Source organism: Arvicanthis niloticus, chromosome 25 (genome assembly GCF_011762505.2).
Source record: "Arvicanthis niloticus isolate mArvNil1 chromosome 25, mArvNil1.pat.X, whole genome shotgun sequence".
NCBI classification, from domain to species: domain Eukaryota; kingdom Metazoa; phylum Chordata; class Mammalia; order Rodentia; family Muridae; genus Arvicanthis; species Arvicanthis niloticus.
The window spans coordinates 13,477,373-13,492,810 of record NC_133433.1 but is presented as its reverse complement, the minus strand read 5'-3'; the positions used below and the strand labels follow the sequence as shown (position 1 = coordinate 13,492,810).

General features: G+C 40.4%; 1 protein-coding gene across 5 annotated transcripts in view; it reads right to left on the bottom strand.

Moving 5' to 3' along the window:
* Nucleotides 1–15,438, bottom strand: part of Cpne3 (copine 3) — a 50,821-nt gene that overhangs the window by 28,040 nt on the left and 7,343 nt on the right. For 3 of the 5 annotated variants that reach the window (XM_076924111.1, XM_076924109.1, XM_076924113.1), the window contains exons 2-5: nucleotides 4,729–4,868; nucleotides 3,920–4,099; nucleotides 1,661–1,735; nucleotides 138–209 (exon numbers count right to left, since the gene is read on the bottom strand). In XM_076924111.1, the coding sequence (XP_076780226.1) occupies nucleotides 138–209; nucleotides 1,661–1,735; nucleotides 3,920–4,099; nucleotides 4,729–4,860 (459 nt within the window). In that variant the 5' untranslated portion in view covers nucleotides 4,861–4,868. Of the gene's footprint in view, nucleotides 1–137; nucleotides 210–1,660; nucleotides 1,736–3,919; nucleotides 4,100–4,728; nucleotides 4,869–14,678; nucleotides 14,800–15,438 lie in introns of all 5 variants that reach the window. The other 2 variants (XM_076924110.1, XM_076924112.1) reach the window with 1 other exon arrangement.

Here is a 15,438-nt window from a genome sequence, read left to right as displayed (position 1 = left end):
GGGAGGGGGAAGGAGGGAGAAAGAACGCTCTGCTCACATGAACAGTTCATGCTAACTGCATTGTTAATATCTCAAAAAGGGACCAGTGCTGGGAAAAGGGGATCCTTTTCCTTGCAAAACACACAAAATGTACCTACCTTATTATCCAGTTTTCTGGCTTCCATTTCAAACAATACCACTCTGTTATCTTTTATTTCTTCTGCTAAAATCTACAAGTATATAAAGAAGATGAAAGAAAATGAATACATATGAACTAAGCACCTTCTTTTTATTGTATTGTATTTGCAGTTTCAGATTGACTCCAGGATGTGGCACAAGTTAGGCAAGCACCATCCATTGACAAATCTGTTTTTAAGTGTGGTTCCTTAGAAAGCCATGTTTCAGGTGTGTGTATAGCAGGGGTGAGGTATGCAGTGCTTATTATACAATGTGTTTTTAAACATATTTCCACTCTGAATATGGTCAAGAATGTTTAAGGATAAAAGTAGTGACCAGAAAAAAACTACATAATCCTATCCATAGAACAAAGTACCAGAAGACTGAAGAATAGATATCCTTTATTCAAAACCAGCTAAAACTCTGCACACATTGAGAAGGAAGAATAAATAAATCCTATCCATAGACCTCTAAAGTAAAATATGAGCTCATTGTTTTTCATCTGGTATAACTGCCAAGAGCCACTCTACTCTAAGTCAAATCCCAGGCTATTGATAAAGTTCTCTGAACTGCAAAAGTCGACACTTTAAAAGTCTAAATATTCTTGTGCTCCTGGAAATCTAAGATAGAGACAAGTAGCTGCTGAGAAAAATGTACCTGATGATTGCTATAACCAGGCTTCCACATCACAGAAAACTAGTCAGAATACTATCACTGATAAAGGAAACACTACAAGAAAAGGTACTCAAAAGCTTGTTATCATACTAACTGTAAATTTAAAGTATTGTAAAGCATATATATTCTTTGCTCATAGCTAAGTCATGAGCCATGGAAACACTAAGTGTGATGATATGCAGATGATAAAAAGACCAAAAGCTAGGATAGAGTTTCTATGACTCTTTGTTTGATTCTGATTTCTTTTTTGTTTGTTTGTTTGTTTTGTTTCTCCTTACCACCACCCCCCCCCCCCCCTTTTTTTTAACTTCTGAGACACAGCATCATTATTTAACTCTAGCTAATCAGGAACTCACTGAATAGACCAGGCTGGCCTTGAACTTCTGGTGATTCTCTTGCCTCAGACTCCTGAGTGCTAGAATAACAGGAATACACCACCAGGCCAGGATACAAGTTTATAGGTTCAATGGTCCTATTATAATATACATTTAGAATAATATCCACCACGGAAAGGTTTCATGAGGTAAGAGGACCATATATCCTATACAGAGAACCAAACTAATTCAATACTAAACATTTCCTCTCTAACTTAGGAACTGAAATAGTCATGGAAGAGGCACACCTGACCTTGATGGACAACTTAAAACAACTGAAGGAAGGAATTCCTACAATTCAATTCATTGTTGTCTTTTGTTAGCATGGCAGTTTCCATTAATGATGACAGGCCAGAATGAATGGAACACAATGTTCAAGATCAACTGATCAGGCACGGCTATTTGCTTATTAGACTTAAGAGGCTATTTCTTGAAGCAAAAGATATTATCTTTACCGTAATACTCCCTTTCCCTGCAGGTTTGCCATTTTTGAGCACCAGTGGTCGAGTTAGTTTCTTACTGGAAACAATCTGTCAAAAGTGGAAAGTAATACTTCATCACTTGAGTTAATGAACTGAATACTTAAAAAAAAAAAAAAAGAAGTTGAAATTCAAGTTCACTTAAAGTCATTAGAGGAACATTAAAACTGCATCCCTTAAAGACATTTAAGATGTATCTCCACATTTACAACCCATTTAAAAAGGTTTCCAAGGCCTTCAGTCTGGCAGATATTATCTGTTTATGCATTAGGCTGTTCATTACTTGAAACGTTAGCTCCTTCCTCAGAATGGGAAAAAGTTCAGAATTTCATCTCTTACACAGACACTGAGCTGAAACCCACCTGCCATGCCTCCCCTCCAAGATGGACTACAACCTCAAACTGTGAGCCAAAATAAATCTTTCTTTAAGCTACTTTTGTTGGGCATTTAGTCACAGCAGTGAGAAAAGGAAATAGCACACAAAAAAACCATTTATTTCATGAAGTATCTTCAAAGATCTTATCACCTCCAATCCAAAAAGAAGCTACATGGTGAATGATCCACCCAGGAGCTAGAAAATAAACCCTGCCCAAAGAAAAATGAGCCCATTCTTCCTTAAGTCCTTTGTCAGATATTTCATGACTGCCAAGAGACACTAGCTAACACAGCACAATGGTGACTAAGAAGGGCTAGTGCAGGGATAAGCCTGGCCCTGTGTTCCTTAAGTCTTTGGAACGAATTTGTGGGAGAACTGTAAAGAGAATTTATAATGTGGTGCTAAAAAAAAACCCAAGAATGCTAAAAGCAATACTCAGTGGGTCATCTGGTAGCAGTTTAGAATGCCAGAATGCTGTGCTATATGAACAGTAGAGACTTGGATCATGAGGTTTCAGAGGGGAATAAAGACTCTCACAAATGGGGCTATAGGCTAGTGATGGTATACTTTAGCAAAGAATCTGGCCACATTCTGAGAGTATGGATGAGGCTGAATTCAAAAGTAATAGTCTAATTTGTTTGGTGGAGAAAAATCTCAAGACAGAGCACCCAGGCTGTGTGATGGTTACTGCTCACTGCTCTGACCCAGGTAGGTCTACAGTAGAAAAAACAACTGGCAACAAGGAAAAATGTTTAAAAAAATACATCAAGGAAAAATGAAAATTTAATGTTACAGGTTATTAAAATGCTGAGAAAGTAGGCATAACTCTCTAAAGATATTAGCATTGTTAAGGAGAAATATTTTGCTTTGCAATGGTACAAAGAAAAAGATTCCCTTCCAAGACCCAAATCATCTTTTAAAAATTCAAATGCATTTGAAAGGAGAGAGCCTAAACCAAAACTACAGCTGAAGGGCCTCTCGATAGAACAACCCAGAACAGTGGTTGTCAACCTGGTTGGGACACCTATGGGAGTCATCACAGGACCCTTTCACAGGGTCAACTAAGACAATCAGAAAACACAGATATTTGCATTATATTCAGGACAGTTACAAAATTATAGTTACAAAGTAGCAATAAAAATAATTTTACCATTGGAAGTCACTACATGAGGGGTTATATTAAAGTGTTACAGCATTAGAAAGGTTGAGAATTACTGCCCTAGAATCTCACTGGGATCAACCTAAAAAGTACACTAACCTAAAGCAACTGATGTCCAAGAGGGCTATTACAGAGTTACCAACTAAACTTTATACTAAGAACTTTTGGTGGTTTCACTAGGGAGTGGTGCTCCTTGACAGGGATTACAAAGTGTGGCCTTTTTAAAGGAAGTGCATCACTGGGAAAGGTGGCTCTGAGGTGTCAGATGCGCGTCTCTCTCTTCCTGCTGCCTGTGGAGCCTGATGTAGAACTCCTTCAGTGCTGTGTCTGTGTCTGCCTGCATGACACCATCATGAAAATGATGGGCTGATGCTCTAAACTGTAAGCCAGGCCCAATTATGCCTTCCTTTGTAACAGTTGCTGTGCTCATGACATCTCTTTACCGCAACAGCACACTTTCTATGACACAATGTTTATCAAAAACACGCATCTTTTTGGTTTAAAATCTACACAAAATAGCTGGGTGTGATGGCACATACCAATAATCACAGTACTCTGGAAGCAGCAGCTGAAGGGTTACGATAAGTTTAAGGCCAAACTGGGCTACTCAGCAATGAGAATGCCAACCACTGCTAAGCAGTGAGATGCTAGATCAACATTCAGAACAAACCAAAACAAGGTAACAGAACCACACACTCACTTGTCCAAGAGTGACTTCACATTCTCCCAAGAAGTCATCATCACTCAGCTCGATAGTTTTGTTGTCGATGTCATAGATTCCAAACTTCAACTTCTGAACCACTTCAAAGTAGTAGTCAATAACAAATGTCTTAGAAAATTTGGGATTCAAAGAATTCTTAATCCTTTCTGTCCGTTCAACCTATACTCATCCAAAAAAACAAAATAAGAGATTTTTCAGATCCAAGAAGTACAGATTTTTAACATTTCTATGTACTAAATATCATAACACATAAGCCTGAAGGCTAAACATCTTAAAATGTATGTGTGAGGTGCACAGGTACTATGACACGTATGTGGAGGTCAGCAGTCAACTGAAAAGTCAGTTCTCTCCTTCTGCCACATGGGTTCTGAAGATCAAACAGCCATCTCACTGGCCTACTTATCATTTATCTTTTGGAAATTTCTCAATGTACATGAGCAACTGTGCTATCAAAGACAAACTTGTCAAAAAAAAATGCACTAACAGATGAGATGGCCCAGTGCTGCTGTTGTTAATGTGCATGGTGCTTCCCCTGCACATACATCTGGGTATTACAGGGTACTGTGCCTGCAAGTCAGCAGAGAGTGCTGGATACCCTGGAACTAGAATTATAGGTGGTTGATCCACCATGTGATGCTGGGAATGGATCCTAAGTTGTCTGGAAGATCAGCCAGAGCTTTTAAGATACCTCTTTAGTCTTGTGGTATTATTTTTAACATTTTAACGTAGACTCTTAACATTGTCAAAAAAAATATGGGCTAATTTTCACCCAAATTATTCAGGATTACCTCATACCACTGTTGGCCACTGGTGTTCAAAAACAATACACATAAAGGGTCCGACTTTGATGTTACATCTGCATCCAAAAGGTTGTTACAGGAAACATTTAGTTCCACCTTTGTGACACACTGGGCAGCCATGTCTTCAGCTATGGGAGAACCAAAGAGAAACAGTATCATTAAGAAAACACTCTAAAACTCTTACTGGAGAGAGCTGACTTTCTAAGGCAAATGGTCAGCAGGGACTTACTGAACAGCTCTGCTAGAATGGGACTGCTACTTGGGCCTCTTGGGAATAAAGGCCTTTAGTAGTTTAGTCCAGTAATACTCTATTCTTCTGTGGAGTAAAGCTTACTCACCATCCAGCAGTGAAATGTACTTTCAAAATAGCAATTAAGGCATTACTCCTCGGCTTATATAATGGACTACAAAATATATTGGTAAATTGTCATGTTCTATTTAGAGCTGACTCAGATAGCAAATTCTCAAACTCATGCATATTCGTTGTGGGGAGCCGACAGAAGGCGGATATCATCCTGGCAGCCATCTTGAGCCATATACCCTGACAAGAGACTTGATTACAATAGCCTACAACAGCTGAGCACACTCTGATAACATCTTGCTTTAGATACCCAGAGTCTTCTCTTGGGTGTGTGAGACTTAAAGCTGTGATTTAGAGCTGAAACTTAAGGGCGTGACTTAGAGATCAGATTTAGAGACAAAACCTAAGGGCATGACTTAAAGGCGTGACTTAGAGGCGTGGCTTAGAAGTGAGACATATAAAAGGCGAGAGGCAGACAGGAGAGTTTAGAACAATTTGGAGTAACAGAGATTCAGACACTAGGAGTAGGAGTAGACATTAGACACTTGGAAGAGAACAACTTGGAGTACAACTTAGAACTAGGAATTAGGTTAGAGAGTACAACTTAGAGAACAACTTGGAGTTAGTTATTAGACACTAGGCACTTAGCACTTGGAAGAAAGAACTTGGAACTTGGAGGCACTAGGGACTAGGGACTAGGAACTAGGGACAGGGACTAGGGACTAGAAACTCAAGACTTGGGATTTGGACTAAGAAGAGAGACTGAAGAATAAATGGGATTGAATCACACTCTGTCTGGTCTCCATTCCTTGAGTCCATCCTCACTCTCTCTCTTGCTGAACCCCGACCCGCGGGCGTACTGGAGCAACTTCGGGCAGTACAGGCTCTAACAGTTTAGCCCTCAAGGCTTTTGGCAGTGGGGGTTCCAACATTGACAGAGCCGTCCGTGACATTTTTGGCCCCCAAGTGTGGAGCAGCTCAGGCCGCAATATTTTTGGTGCCCAACGTGGGGCAGCAAGAACAAGAAACCTAGTGAGGGACGTTACTGGAAGAAGGATCTGCCAAAAATTCAGACGTGAAACGAAGGTGATCACTGCAGAAATCTGCCACGTCTGAGAAAGGTAAGTCATGTTAATGAAAATGGGGCAAGAATTAAGTCAGCCTGAACTCAACTCTCTGTTTTTGTTTTGTTGTTTGCTGCTCACCTGTGTTAATTGTCTGCTTTTGTTTCGTTGTTTGAATGTTGTCCTTCATGTTCAAAATAAAAAGAAACATATCTATCCAAAATTAGAATCTAAAATACAACCAAAGGATGCTAACGATTTGTCAGAGCCAGATTGTGCTAACCTAGAGGAAGAGGCAGCCGAACATTATGACCCTGAATGGCCCTCTTTCCAAAGCCCCTCTCCCAGTGCACCTCCACCACCAAGTGCTCCCCCAATGGAGATGGTGGTAATAGATCCCAGATGGGAGTTACAGAAAAAAGTATCTGTTCTTAAACAACAAATAGAGTTAGAAAAAGAGTATCAGGACTTAATCAGCTACAAAAATTAAGGACAGGAAAGATGTCTCGAGAGGTAAACTGCGAAAATCCCCTGGCTCCTTGCATTTCTCAACAAGGAGTCCAAAGGCAGTCCCTATCACCTAGCTTAAGATTAGCCACAGATCATCCAGAGAAGGGAGATGCTGAGGCTTTCCCTGTATCAGAGACCAGAGATGATCAAGGGGTTGCTTGGAGACATCACACAGGTTTTAATTTTCAAATTATTAAGGAATTTAAAAAATGCAGTATCACAATTCGGTGCCACTGCTCCCTTTACTCTTGCAATTTTAGAGTCTGCCGCAGAAGAGTGGCTGAGTCCTGGCAATTGGAATACATTAGTGAGAGCAGTTCTTAGCAGTGGTGACTATCTTATTTGGAAATCAGAGTATCATGAGAATTGTAAAGAAACAGCTAGGAGAAACATTCAGGCAGGCAATGGTTGGTCCTTTGATGCCTTAGTAGGAGAAGGGCAATTTGCTTCTAGTGATAACCAGATGCAATATGACCCAGGCTTATTTGCTCAAATTCAAAATGCAGCCATGAAGGTTTGGCGTAAACTCCCGGCAAAGGGAGACCCTAGTGTGTCCTTAACAGCAGTCAGACAAGGACCAGATGAACGATTTTCTGACTTTGTTCATAGATTAATGACAACAGTAGGGAGGATTTTTGGTAATGCAGAGGCAGGTGTAGATTATGTGAAACAACTTGCATATGAAAATGCCAATCCAGCCTTCCAAGCGGCCATTAGACCCTACAGGAAAAAGACAGTCCTCTGGAAAGACCCATTAACTAGAACCTGGAATGGGCCAGATCCAGTGCTTATCTGGGGAAGAGATTCTGTACAACTTATCAAGTGTCCCCTGAGATACTCTCTTGGGACAGGCTGAGCCCTCACCCCAGTGACAGGAAGAAATGAGAAAAGTAAATGGCATTAAAAGCATTTCATCTTTATAAACAGCTAAAAGGCAAACCTTTACTAACAGAATTACTTTGAGAATGAGAAGCCAAAATACTCATACATGGAGATGCTCTTTCTGGATTTTTCAGGAGTTTCTGGAAACTCCAGCATGACAGGTTCTCAGGGCTTCCCTAGTCATTCCTGCTAGACATTGTCAATGTCCAGTTTGATAATGTTTTGCTATTTATCTGGTTTTTTTCCTATCTATGTTGTTTAAGGTACAACTTGGGTATCATCTCTAGATGATTCCAATGAGAATGTTCCACAAGTAGCATTCAGAAATTTTCTGTAGCTGATTTGCTATGGCTTGCTAAGAAATACCAGTTAACTTAACTTCTACAGAACTCCCCTTCTTTAACTACCGAATGATACATGAAGAGGAATGAGGGTGAGGCAGAGGGTGAGTTCCAGGAGAGCCAGGACTATGTGTAGAGAAACCCTGTCTTGAAAATAAAAATTCTGCCAGGCAGTGGTGGCACTCGCCTTTAATCCCAGCACTTGGGAGGCAGAGGCAGGTGGATTTCTGAGTTCGAGGCCAGCCTGGTCTACAGAGTGAGTTCCAGGACAGCCAGGGCTGCACAGAGAAACCCTGTCTCGAAAAACCAAAAAAGAAAAAAAAAAAAAAAAAAAAAAAAAAAAAAAAGAAAAAGAAAAGAAGAGAAAAGAAAAATTCCAGGCCTGTTGAGATGGCTCAGCTGTAAACTGCTCTTCCAGAGGTCCTGAGTTCAAGTCCCAGAAACCACATGGTGGCTCACAACTATCTATAATGGGATCTGATGCCCTCTTCCGGCCTGCAGATGTATATGCAGCAGAGCACTCATACACTAAATAAAATTTAAAAAAAAAATTAAAATTCCAGAAAAAAAGGAGAAGTAGGGGTAGAAAAGCCTTCAGTACTGACAGTGAGATGTTTTCCTCCTTGGAGCTGCAAGTGTCATGGTATCACCAAGAAGAGGAACAGAGTACTTACTACACTCCTTAAATGTATGTTAACTGAGCCAGCTGTCTAGCATAAAGTAGAAGTTCACAGGGGTAGTCCAGGTTCTGGGCTGAAAAGCATTTCCTCCCCAACATCCTTTCTATTTAGAGTACTCAGTCCTCTTTACTTTGGGACTCTGAGCTCTGAGCATACAGGAATAAATCTACTTAGCATCATGTTTTAATGTTTAAAGTGGCAGTAGCTTTTATGTGCTGTGTACAATGTTTCTTCAAGCACAAATAAAAAGGATAAGATCCTTTGACAATTTCAAAATAACTCATTAATTACTTGATGTATTGATGCTCATGTGGCTGTGCAGACGTGTGTGTCAGTGAGGACGAATGTGGAGGTCAAAGATCACTGTCAAATGTCTCCTCAACTACATACTCTCATTTTGAAACACTGAACCTAGCTGAGCTCATCAGTTTGGCTAGGCTGGCTGACCAGTAAGTTCTTTGTATTCGCCAATAGCTAGGGTCATAGACACTTTTTTATATGGATGATGATGGATGATCCAAACTTCAGTTCCTATACTTGAGAAGCGAGCACTTTACTGTTCAGACTGAGAGCATCCTTCCAGCCCCACTATTTACTTTCTAGGAACAGCAACAACCTCAATACGTGTTAAACGTCAACAGTACAATGTAGGTAGGATTCCTACATTTTTGGACAATGAGAATAAAAAGGTTGGTCTTAACATAGATAAAAATTATTTTTAAGAAGAAAGCCATGCAGCTCACCTTCACCAAGAACTTTTTCTTAAGAAATGACAGTCCCCCCCAAGTCCCCAAATTGCTTCCTATCTTTTCTTAATTACAATATCTTCTCTTTTATTGCAATAAAATTAAAGCTTCTACATCCTTTACAAAATTGCATTTAGCTTTGACAGTCTGTGTTTTGTTTGGTTTTCTGTCATTTTAACATGTGTCCAAATAGTTAAGCACTAGAGTAAGTATTAATAGTGTACTCAATGGATATAAAAGGGCAGAGAGAAGCTACAGAAGCTGATGAAGGACAGCTGACAGTATGGAGACTTACACTGCCTGGGCTTTGAAGGACCTAATTTGAACAAAAGTGGCAGACAACATAAACACAGGAAAAAGTGGGACAAGAAGACAGAGAGGACACCAAAATATGTGATATAACAGTGAACTAGCTGGAGAAAAACAAACCTCATAGGAGACTGGACAGGTTCAGAGGGTCTGACAGAACAGACTGAAGTTTCTGCATACGATGTTAGGAAACACTTCTATCAATTTGTTAACATGGCTTCTTGACACCTTTACCTTAATTTGTGAAATAGGTAAGGGGCACGGTTGCTTGAAAATAAAACATAAGCAGAAAAAAAAATAATGGTAGGAAAATAAAAAAAATAAAAACAAAAAGGAAGCAAAACACAAACCCAGTAAATTTCAGGCTGTCTATATCCTAGAAGGCTGATGTGCTGGCAACAGGACCTGGTCCTAAATCTATTAACCAGTACATCTTTTCCTCCTCCCACCGAGAAGCCAAGCATAAACTAAGGGTGTTATCTTGAGGCTTTCCCACACATCTGCTGTCTCCTTCAGACAGCTAGTTGGTATACAGTGCTGTGCAAATCTACAGCCCTGACTGTTCCCTATATGCAGTTTACTTTCCCTCCTTTTGATCTGTTACATTCAGCCCTGCAGAATTCCCCCTTGTTCATGACTGTTTATCACATGCTTTGGAATCTCATTCTAATGCTTACTATTCGACTAGGGCTAGATCCTTATCAGTTCCCTTATCTATAATGTAAATAATTGTCCTAGGACTGGATGAGTCACTATATTTAAAACAAATACAACTGTTTACTAATATTATTTTAGCACTGTTTGCCACTATGCAGTGTAATACTTTCTAATCCTGCATTTCCTATATTTCACTATTACATTCCATGATGATTTTCCTAATTATGCTAACACACATTAAACTGCAACCCCTAAATTCCTGATGCTTTCATAGTAAATGATTGGTACAGTATTAAAAACAATATCAAAATTTGAAAGTTGGATGTGGTGTCACACACCTTATCTATATTCATACTACTCAAGATGCTAAAAAAAAAAGGCAGATCACAAGTACAAGGCCAGGCTTGTTTAAAAATAAATCAAATATGAAGGAATGCACACCTGCATTAAACTTAGCACCTAGATCCAGGTGTGTAAACACATATGTAAACCACACTTCAACTTCCTCAGCCTAGATTTCCAAACAGAAGTAAACTAAATCTGGAATGTGCCAAGCACATTGCTTTCATCTCAGACACAGAATCTATGAAAAAAGTTTTATCAGAAGAGATTGGGTACAATCAGGGTGGCATAGCTGGAGGCTATGCCAATGGAAACTGTCTGGAATCTATGAGGGTGACCCTAGCTAAAACTCCCAGCAATGAAGTATGCAAAGCTCAAAAGGGCCATCTCTTGGAACCAGAAAAGACTTCCAACAGAGAGATGGGACACCAACCTAGCCACAACACCTTAGACCCACAATTTTTTCCTGTCAACAAGATGTGCAAGAGAAAAGATGGAGCAGAGATTGAAAGGGTGACCAACCAATGACTGGCCTATCTTGAGACCCATCCCATGAGAGAGTGCCTACACTGACACTATTAATGACAGATATTCTGCTATAATTACAGAAAGGCCATCTAGCATAACTGTCATCTGATGCAGATGCAGAGACCCACAGCCAAAGATTAGTCAGAGTTTAGTTTAGGGAACTGTATGGAAGAGGGGGACAAAGGATTGAAGGAACCAGAGAGGTCAAGGTCACCACAAGAAAAGAATCAGAATTAACTAACCTGGGCACTTAGTGGTCAACAAGAGACTGAACCACTAAACAGAGAGCACACATGGGACAGACCAAGGCCCTTGGCAATATGTAACAGTTGTGCAGGATGGACTTCATGTGAAACTCCCATAACAGCAGTAGCAGGGCCTGTCTTGACTCTGTTGCCTGCCTTTGGATCCCTTTCCCCTAACTGGGGTGCCTTGCCTAGCCACAATAGGAGAGGATATCCCTAGTCCTACTGCAACTTGATATGCCAAGGTGGGCTGACATCCATGGGAGGCTTCCCCTTTTCTGAGCCTTTTCTGAGAAGAAAGGAAGGAAAAGGAGTGGCAGGAAGATGAGTGAGGTGAAAGGGAAGAACTGTGATGAGAGGAGGGAAGAGGAGCTACTACTGGGATATAAAGTAAATACATTAATTTTAAAAACGTATAACTATTCCTCTGCATTTATCAAAGAACTAGTAAGTTTGATTCCAAAAAAGTTGTATCATGTTTTCTTTTGCATAAGGTACTTTTCTAGTCCTGTAAATGACATGCTTACAAATAGAATGAGAGTGATTGTTAAGGACATCATTAAAGATCAGCATGTGCAAAGCACAGCACCAAGCCAAAACGTTTGTTTCTGAAGATGGGCGGAACTCAACTAAGAATACAAATATTTATAAGCAAAGTCATTCTCACAACAGAATCTCATTAGAGCATTAGTTTTCTTTCCTGAATATGCTCAAAGAAAGGCTACACAAACAACATGGCAGCATGGCAGATTATTTAATAATGTGCTGACAATTCCATTACTGCACTGTGGCCAGGAGGCAAAGTCCCTCTAAAGCAGCACTCACCATTCCCCAGAATGAGTTAGAACTCCGCCTCCTGACGCTAATTACCTCCAGAAACCCATTATACTTAATGGCCAATGCAAAAAAGGTAAATAAACATTTGGGCCTAGAACTTTCCTAACTCGAACAGACATTCATATAAATACTTTCATTCCAGTAACTATCAAATACATGGCATGTGAAGAAAACAGTGTAATTCATGAATACACTATAATGAGAGAACATAAAAAAATGTTCTGTATTCTTTGAGGACAAAAAATAGGTCATTTTTCTGCAATAAATGATCAATCAGAAGGATATGTGTGCAACTAAAGAAGACTGTGCATGTTTTCTACGGGATCATAGAGATAATACCAAAGGAAACGCTTAGGATGAGGCTTTTGGCTACCACAATCTGTAAGCATACTGAACATCAAATTTTACCTTTCGACCCAACAAAACAGACTATGCAAATCAAGTGAAATTAAATCACAAAGGAGAGCGGAGATGAAATCTGAAGTATTTGGTCACTCCCATGCTCTGCTGAAATCCTGTTCATCCATGTCTTGAAATAAATAATTTAAAAGGAGGAAAGATTTATTTTGATAATGGATGTTTTTTCCATTTGCCAGTCAGTCATAATGCACTTGTAGGTAAGAAAGGTTGCTAATCAGAGTTATTTTCCAGGAGGTTCGTGGGTATTAGTGAGAGGGAGTGAGTGTGCTATTAGACCAAAATAAACAAAGAGAATGGTTTTCGTCCCTGGCCCCTTAGGCCTGTTCCATTGGTCTTAAATATGGAGACACACCACAGTGGCAGCATACATGGCATAGGCGGCTGGAAGCAGAGAGAATAATGCACTCTACTCCTTCCTCCCGTCATTGCACCTGATCCCAAGTCCCTAGGACTTGCCCTCTACATTCAGGATGGATCTTCCCACCTGGTTAATCCTTTCTAAAAATGCCCTCAATCACACCCAGAAGTATGTTAAACTAATATACTAGATATTCTCAGTACATTCTAAGTTGAGAGTATGAAGGCACCTGGGGCTCAAAAGCCCCAACCAATCAACCACCAAACAAACAAAACAAAACAAACAAACAACAACAACAAAAAAATCGATCCTTTAAAAACTTAGATGAGGACTAGGGATATAGCACCATTGGTACTGTACTTATCTACCGTGCATAAAGCATTGGGTTTACTTTCCAGCGCCATATAAAACCATGCATAGTGACCTACACCTGTAATCTAGCACTTAAGAAAGACCAAAGTTACAACCCAAACGTTTTATTTCCTTGTGGCAAAATGCTCCCAGGGCATTAAAATGCCTCTAATTAATGTTTGCTTGATGTTAATAATAATTTGATTCTGTAATTGTTAGCATATCAAATAAAATATGTATCATGACACAAATGAATAATGAAATAGATCTTTAAAATTATAATATTTTAACTGGGCTGCCTCATCTAGTCTCAATATCAGAAATGCACCTAGTCTTACTGCAACTTGATCTACCAAGGCTGCGTGATATTCATAGGAGGCTTCCTTTCCTGAGAAGAAAGAAAAAAGGGGTGGGTGAAGAGGGAGGTGAGATGAAAAGGAGAGACTTGGAGGAGGGGAGGAGAAGCTGCAATCTGGATGTAAAGTAAATAAATAATAAAAAATTAAAATTATAATTAATATTTATTAAATATATTAAATAGATAACTAAATTAATATTTAGGCTGTAATTGTTAATATTTCTCCTAAACTATAGCCAGAACAACGTCATGCTGTCCAAGAGTGGTACAGCTTATATTACACAGCCACAGACACTCTGTAAGACAGTCTATTAGTCTGTACATTGCTTCATGCTAAGAAAGGCTTTTCTCTTTTCTCTTTTTAATTTGCTATTGATACTTGAGTGTTTTGTCCACATGTGTAAGTGGATTATGTGCATGCACTGCCTGTGGAGGCCAGAAGAGGGCATCAGACCCCTGGAACTGCAATTAGAGGTTGTGGGCAACCATGTGGGTGCTTGGAACCAAATCTGGGTCCTCTGCAAGGATATCCAATGTTCTTAAGTGCAGAGCCATCTCTCCAGCCCCCTTTTCTCTTTTCTAGGGCACGCCCACATTTACATGTCTACCATGCACATACACCTGGACAATCTTAGAGCAGCAACACTGGATCTGTCTGTCACTCAGCTCTCTGTCCCTGTGACAAAAACACTTGGAAAACTCAACTTTAGAAGAAAGGGTATATTTTGGCTCATGGTTTCAAAAGTTATAGCCAATGGCTGGTTAGTCTTGCAGGTTGTTTATTTGGGGTGCATGCATGCATGAAGACATGCATGCATGTGTTGAGACATTCCATAAAGACAGAAACAACTAGCAGAAGAATACTGCTTGTGTAATGGCTTCCAGACAACAAAGAGAAAGGGCTTGCCTTTCCAGCTAAGCCCCTATACATGGGCTAGAGAGACAGATTATCCAGTACAGTGCTTGCCGAGAATGCCAGAAACTTTTCAGTTCCAGCCCCAGAAAGCACCTGAAAAAGCAAGGTGCAGTGGCAGTAGTCTGTAATTCCAGTGCTGGGAATCAGAGACAAGTGGACTCCAGGCCCTCAGGGACCAGCCAGTTCCCTTAGCTAGCTCGAGGCCAGTGAGAACCTGAAAAAAAAAAAAAAACAAGGCAGATAGCACCGGAGGAAAAACACCTATGGTTGACTTCTGGCTTATATACACACCATGCACAAGCACCTGCATATACACAAACATGCAAACACACATGTACACATATACACAGCCCCATTAAGCTATGAGTTACTAAGTGTATAAATCTCTCAAAAGGCAGAGACAGGAATCACCTGCTGGGAGAAGATCTGCCCCTTGTTCTCTGGCATTGGCTACGCGCGTCCATCGTCATCGTGTCCCTCCTGAACGTGTACTACATCGTCATCCTGGCCTGGGCCACATACTACCTATTCCACTCTTTCCAGGAGGATCTGCCCTGGGCCCACTGCAACCATAGCTGGAACACACCACAGTGCATGGAGGACACCCTGCGTAGGAACGAGATTCACTGGGTCTCTCTTAGCACCGTCAACTTCACCTCGCCTGTCATCGAGTTCTGGGAGCGTAACGTGCTGAGCCTGTCCTCAGGAATCGACGACCCAGGCAGTCTGAAATGGGACCTCGCGCTCTGCCTCCTCTTAGTCTGGCTTGTCTGTTTTTTCTGCATCTGGAAGGGTGTTCGATCCACAGGCAAGGTTGTCTACTTCACTGCTACTTTCCCGTTTGCCATGCTTC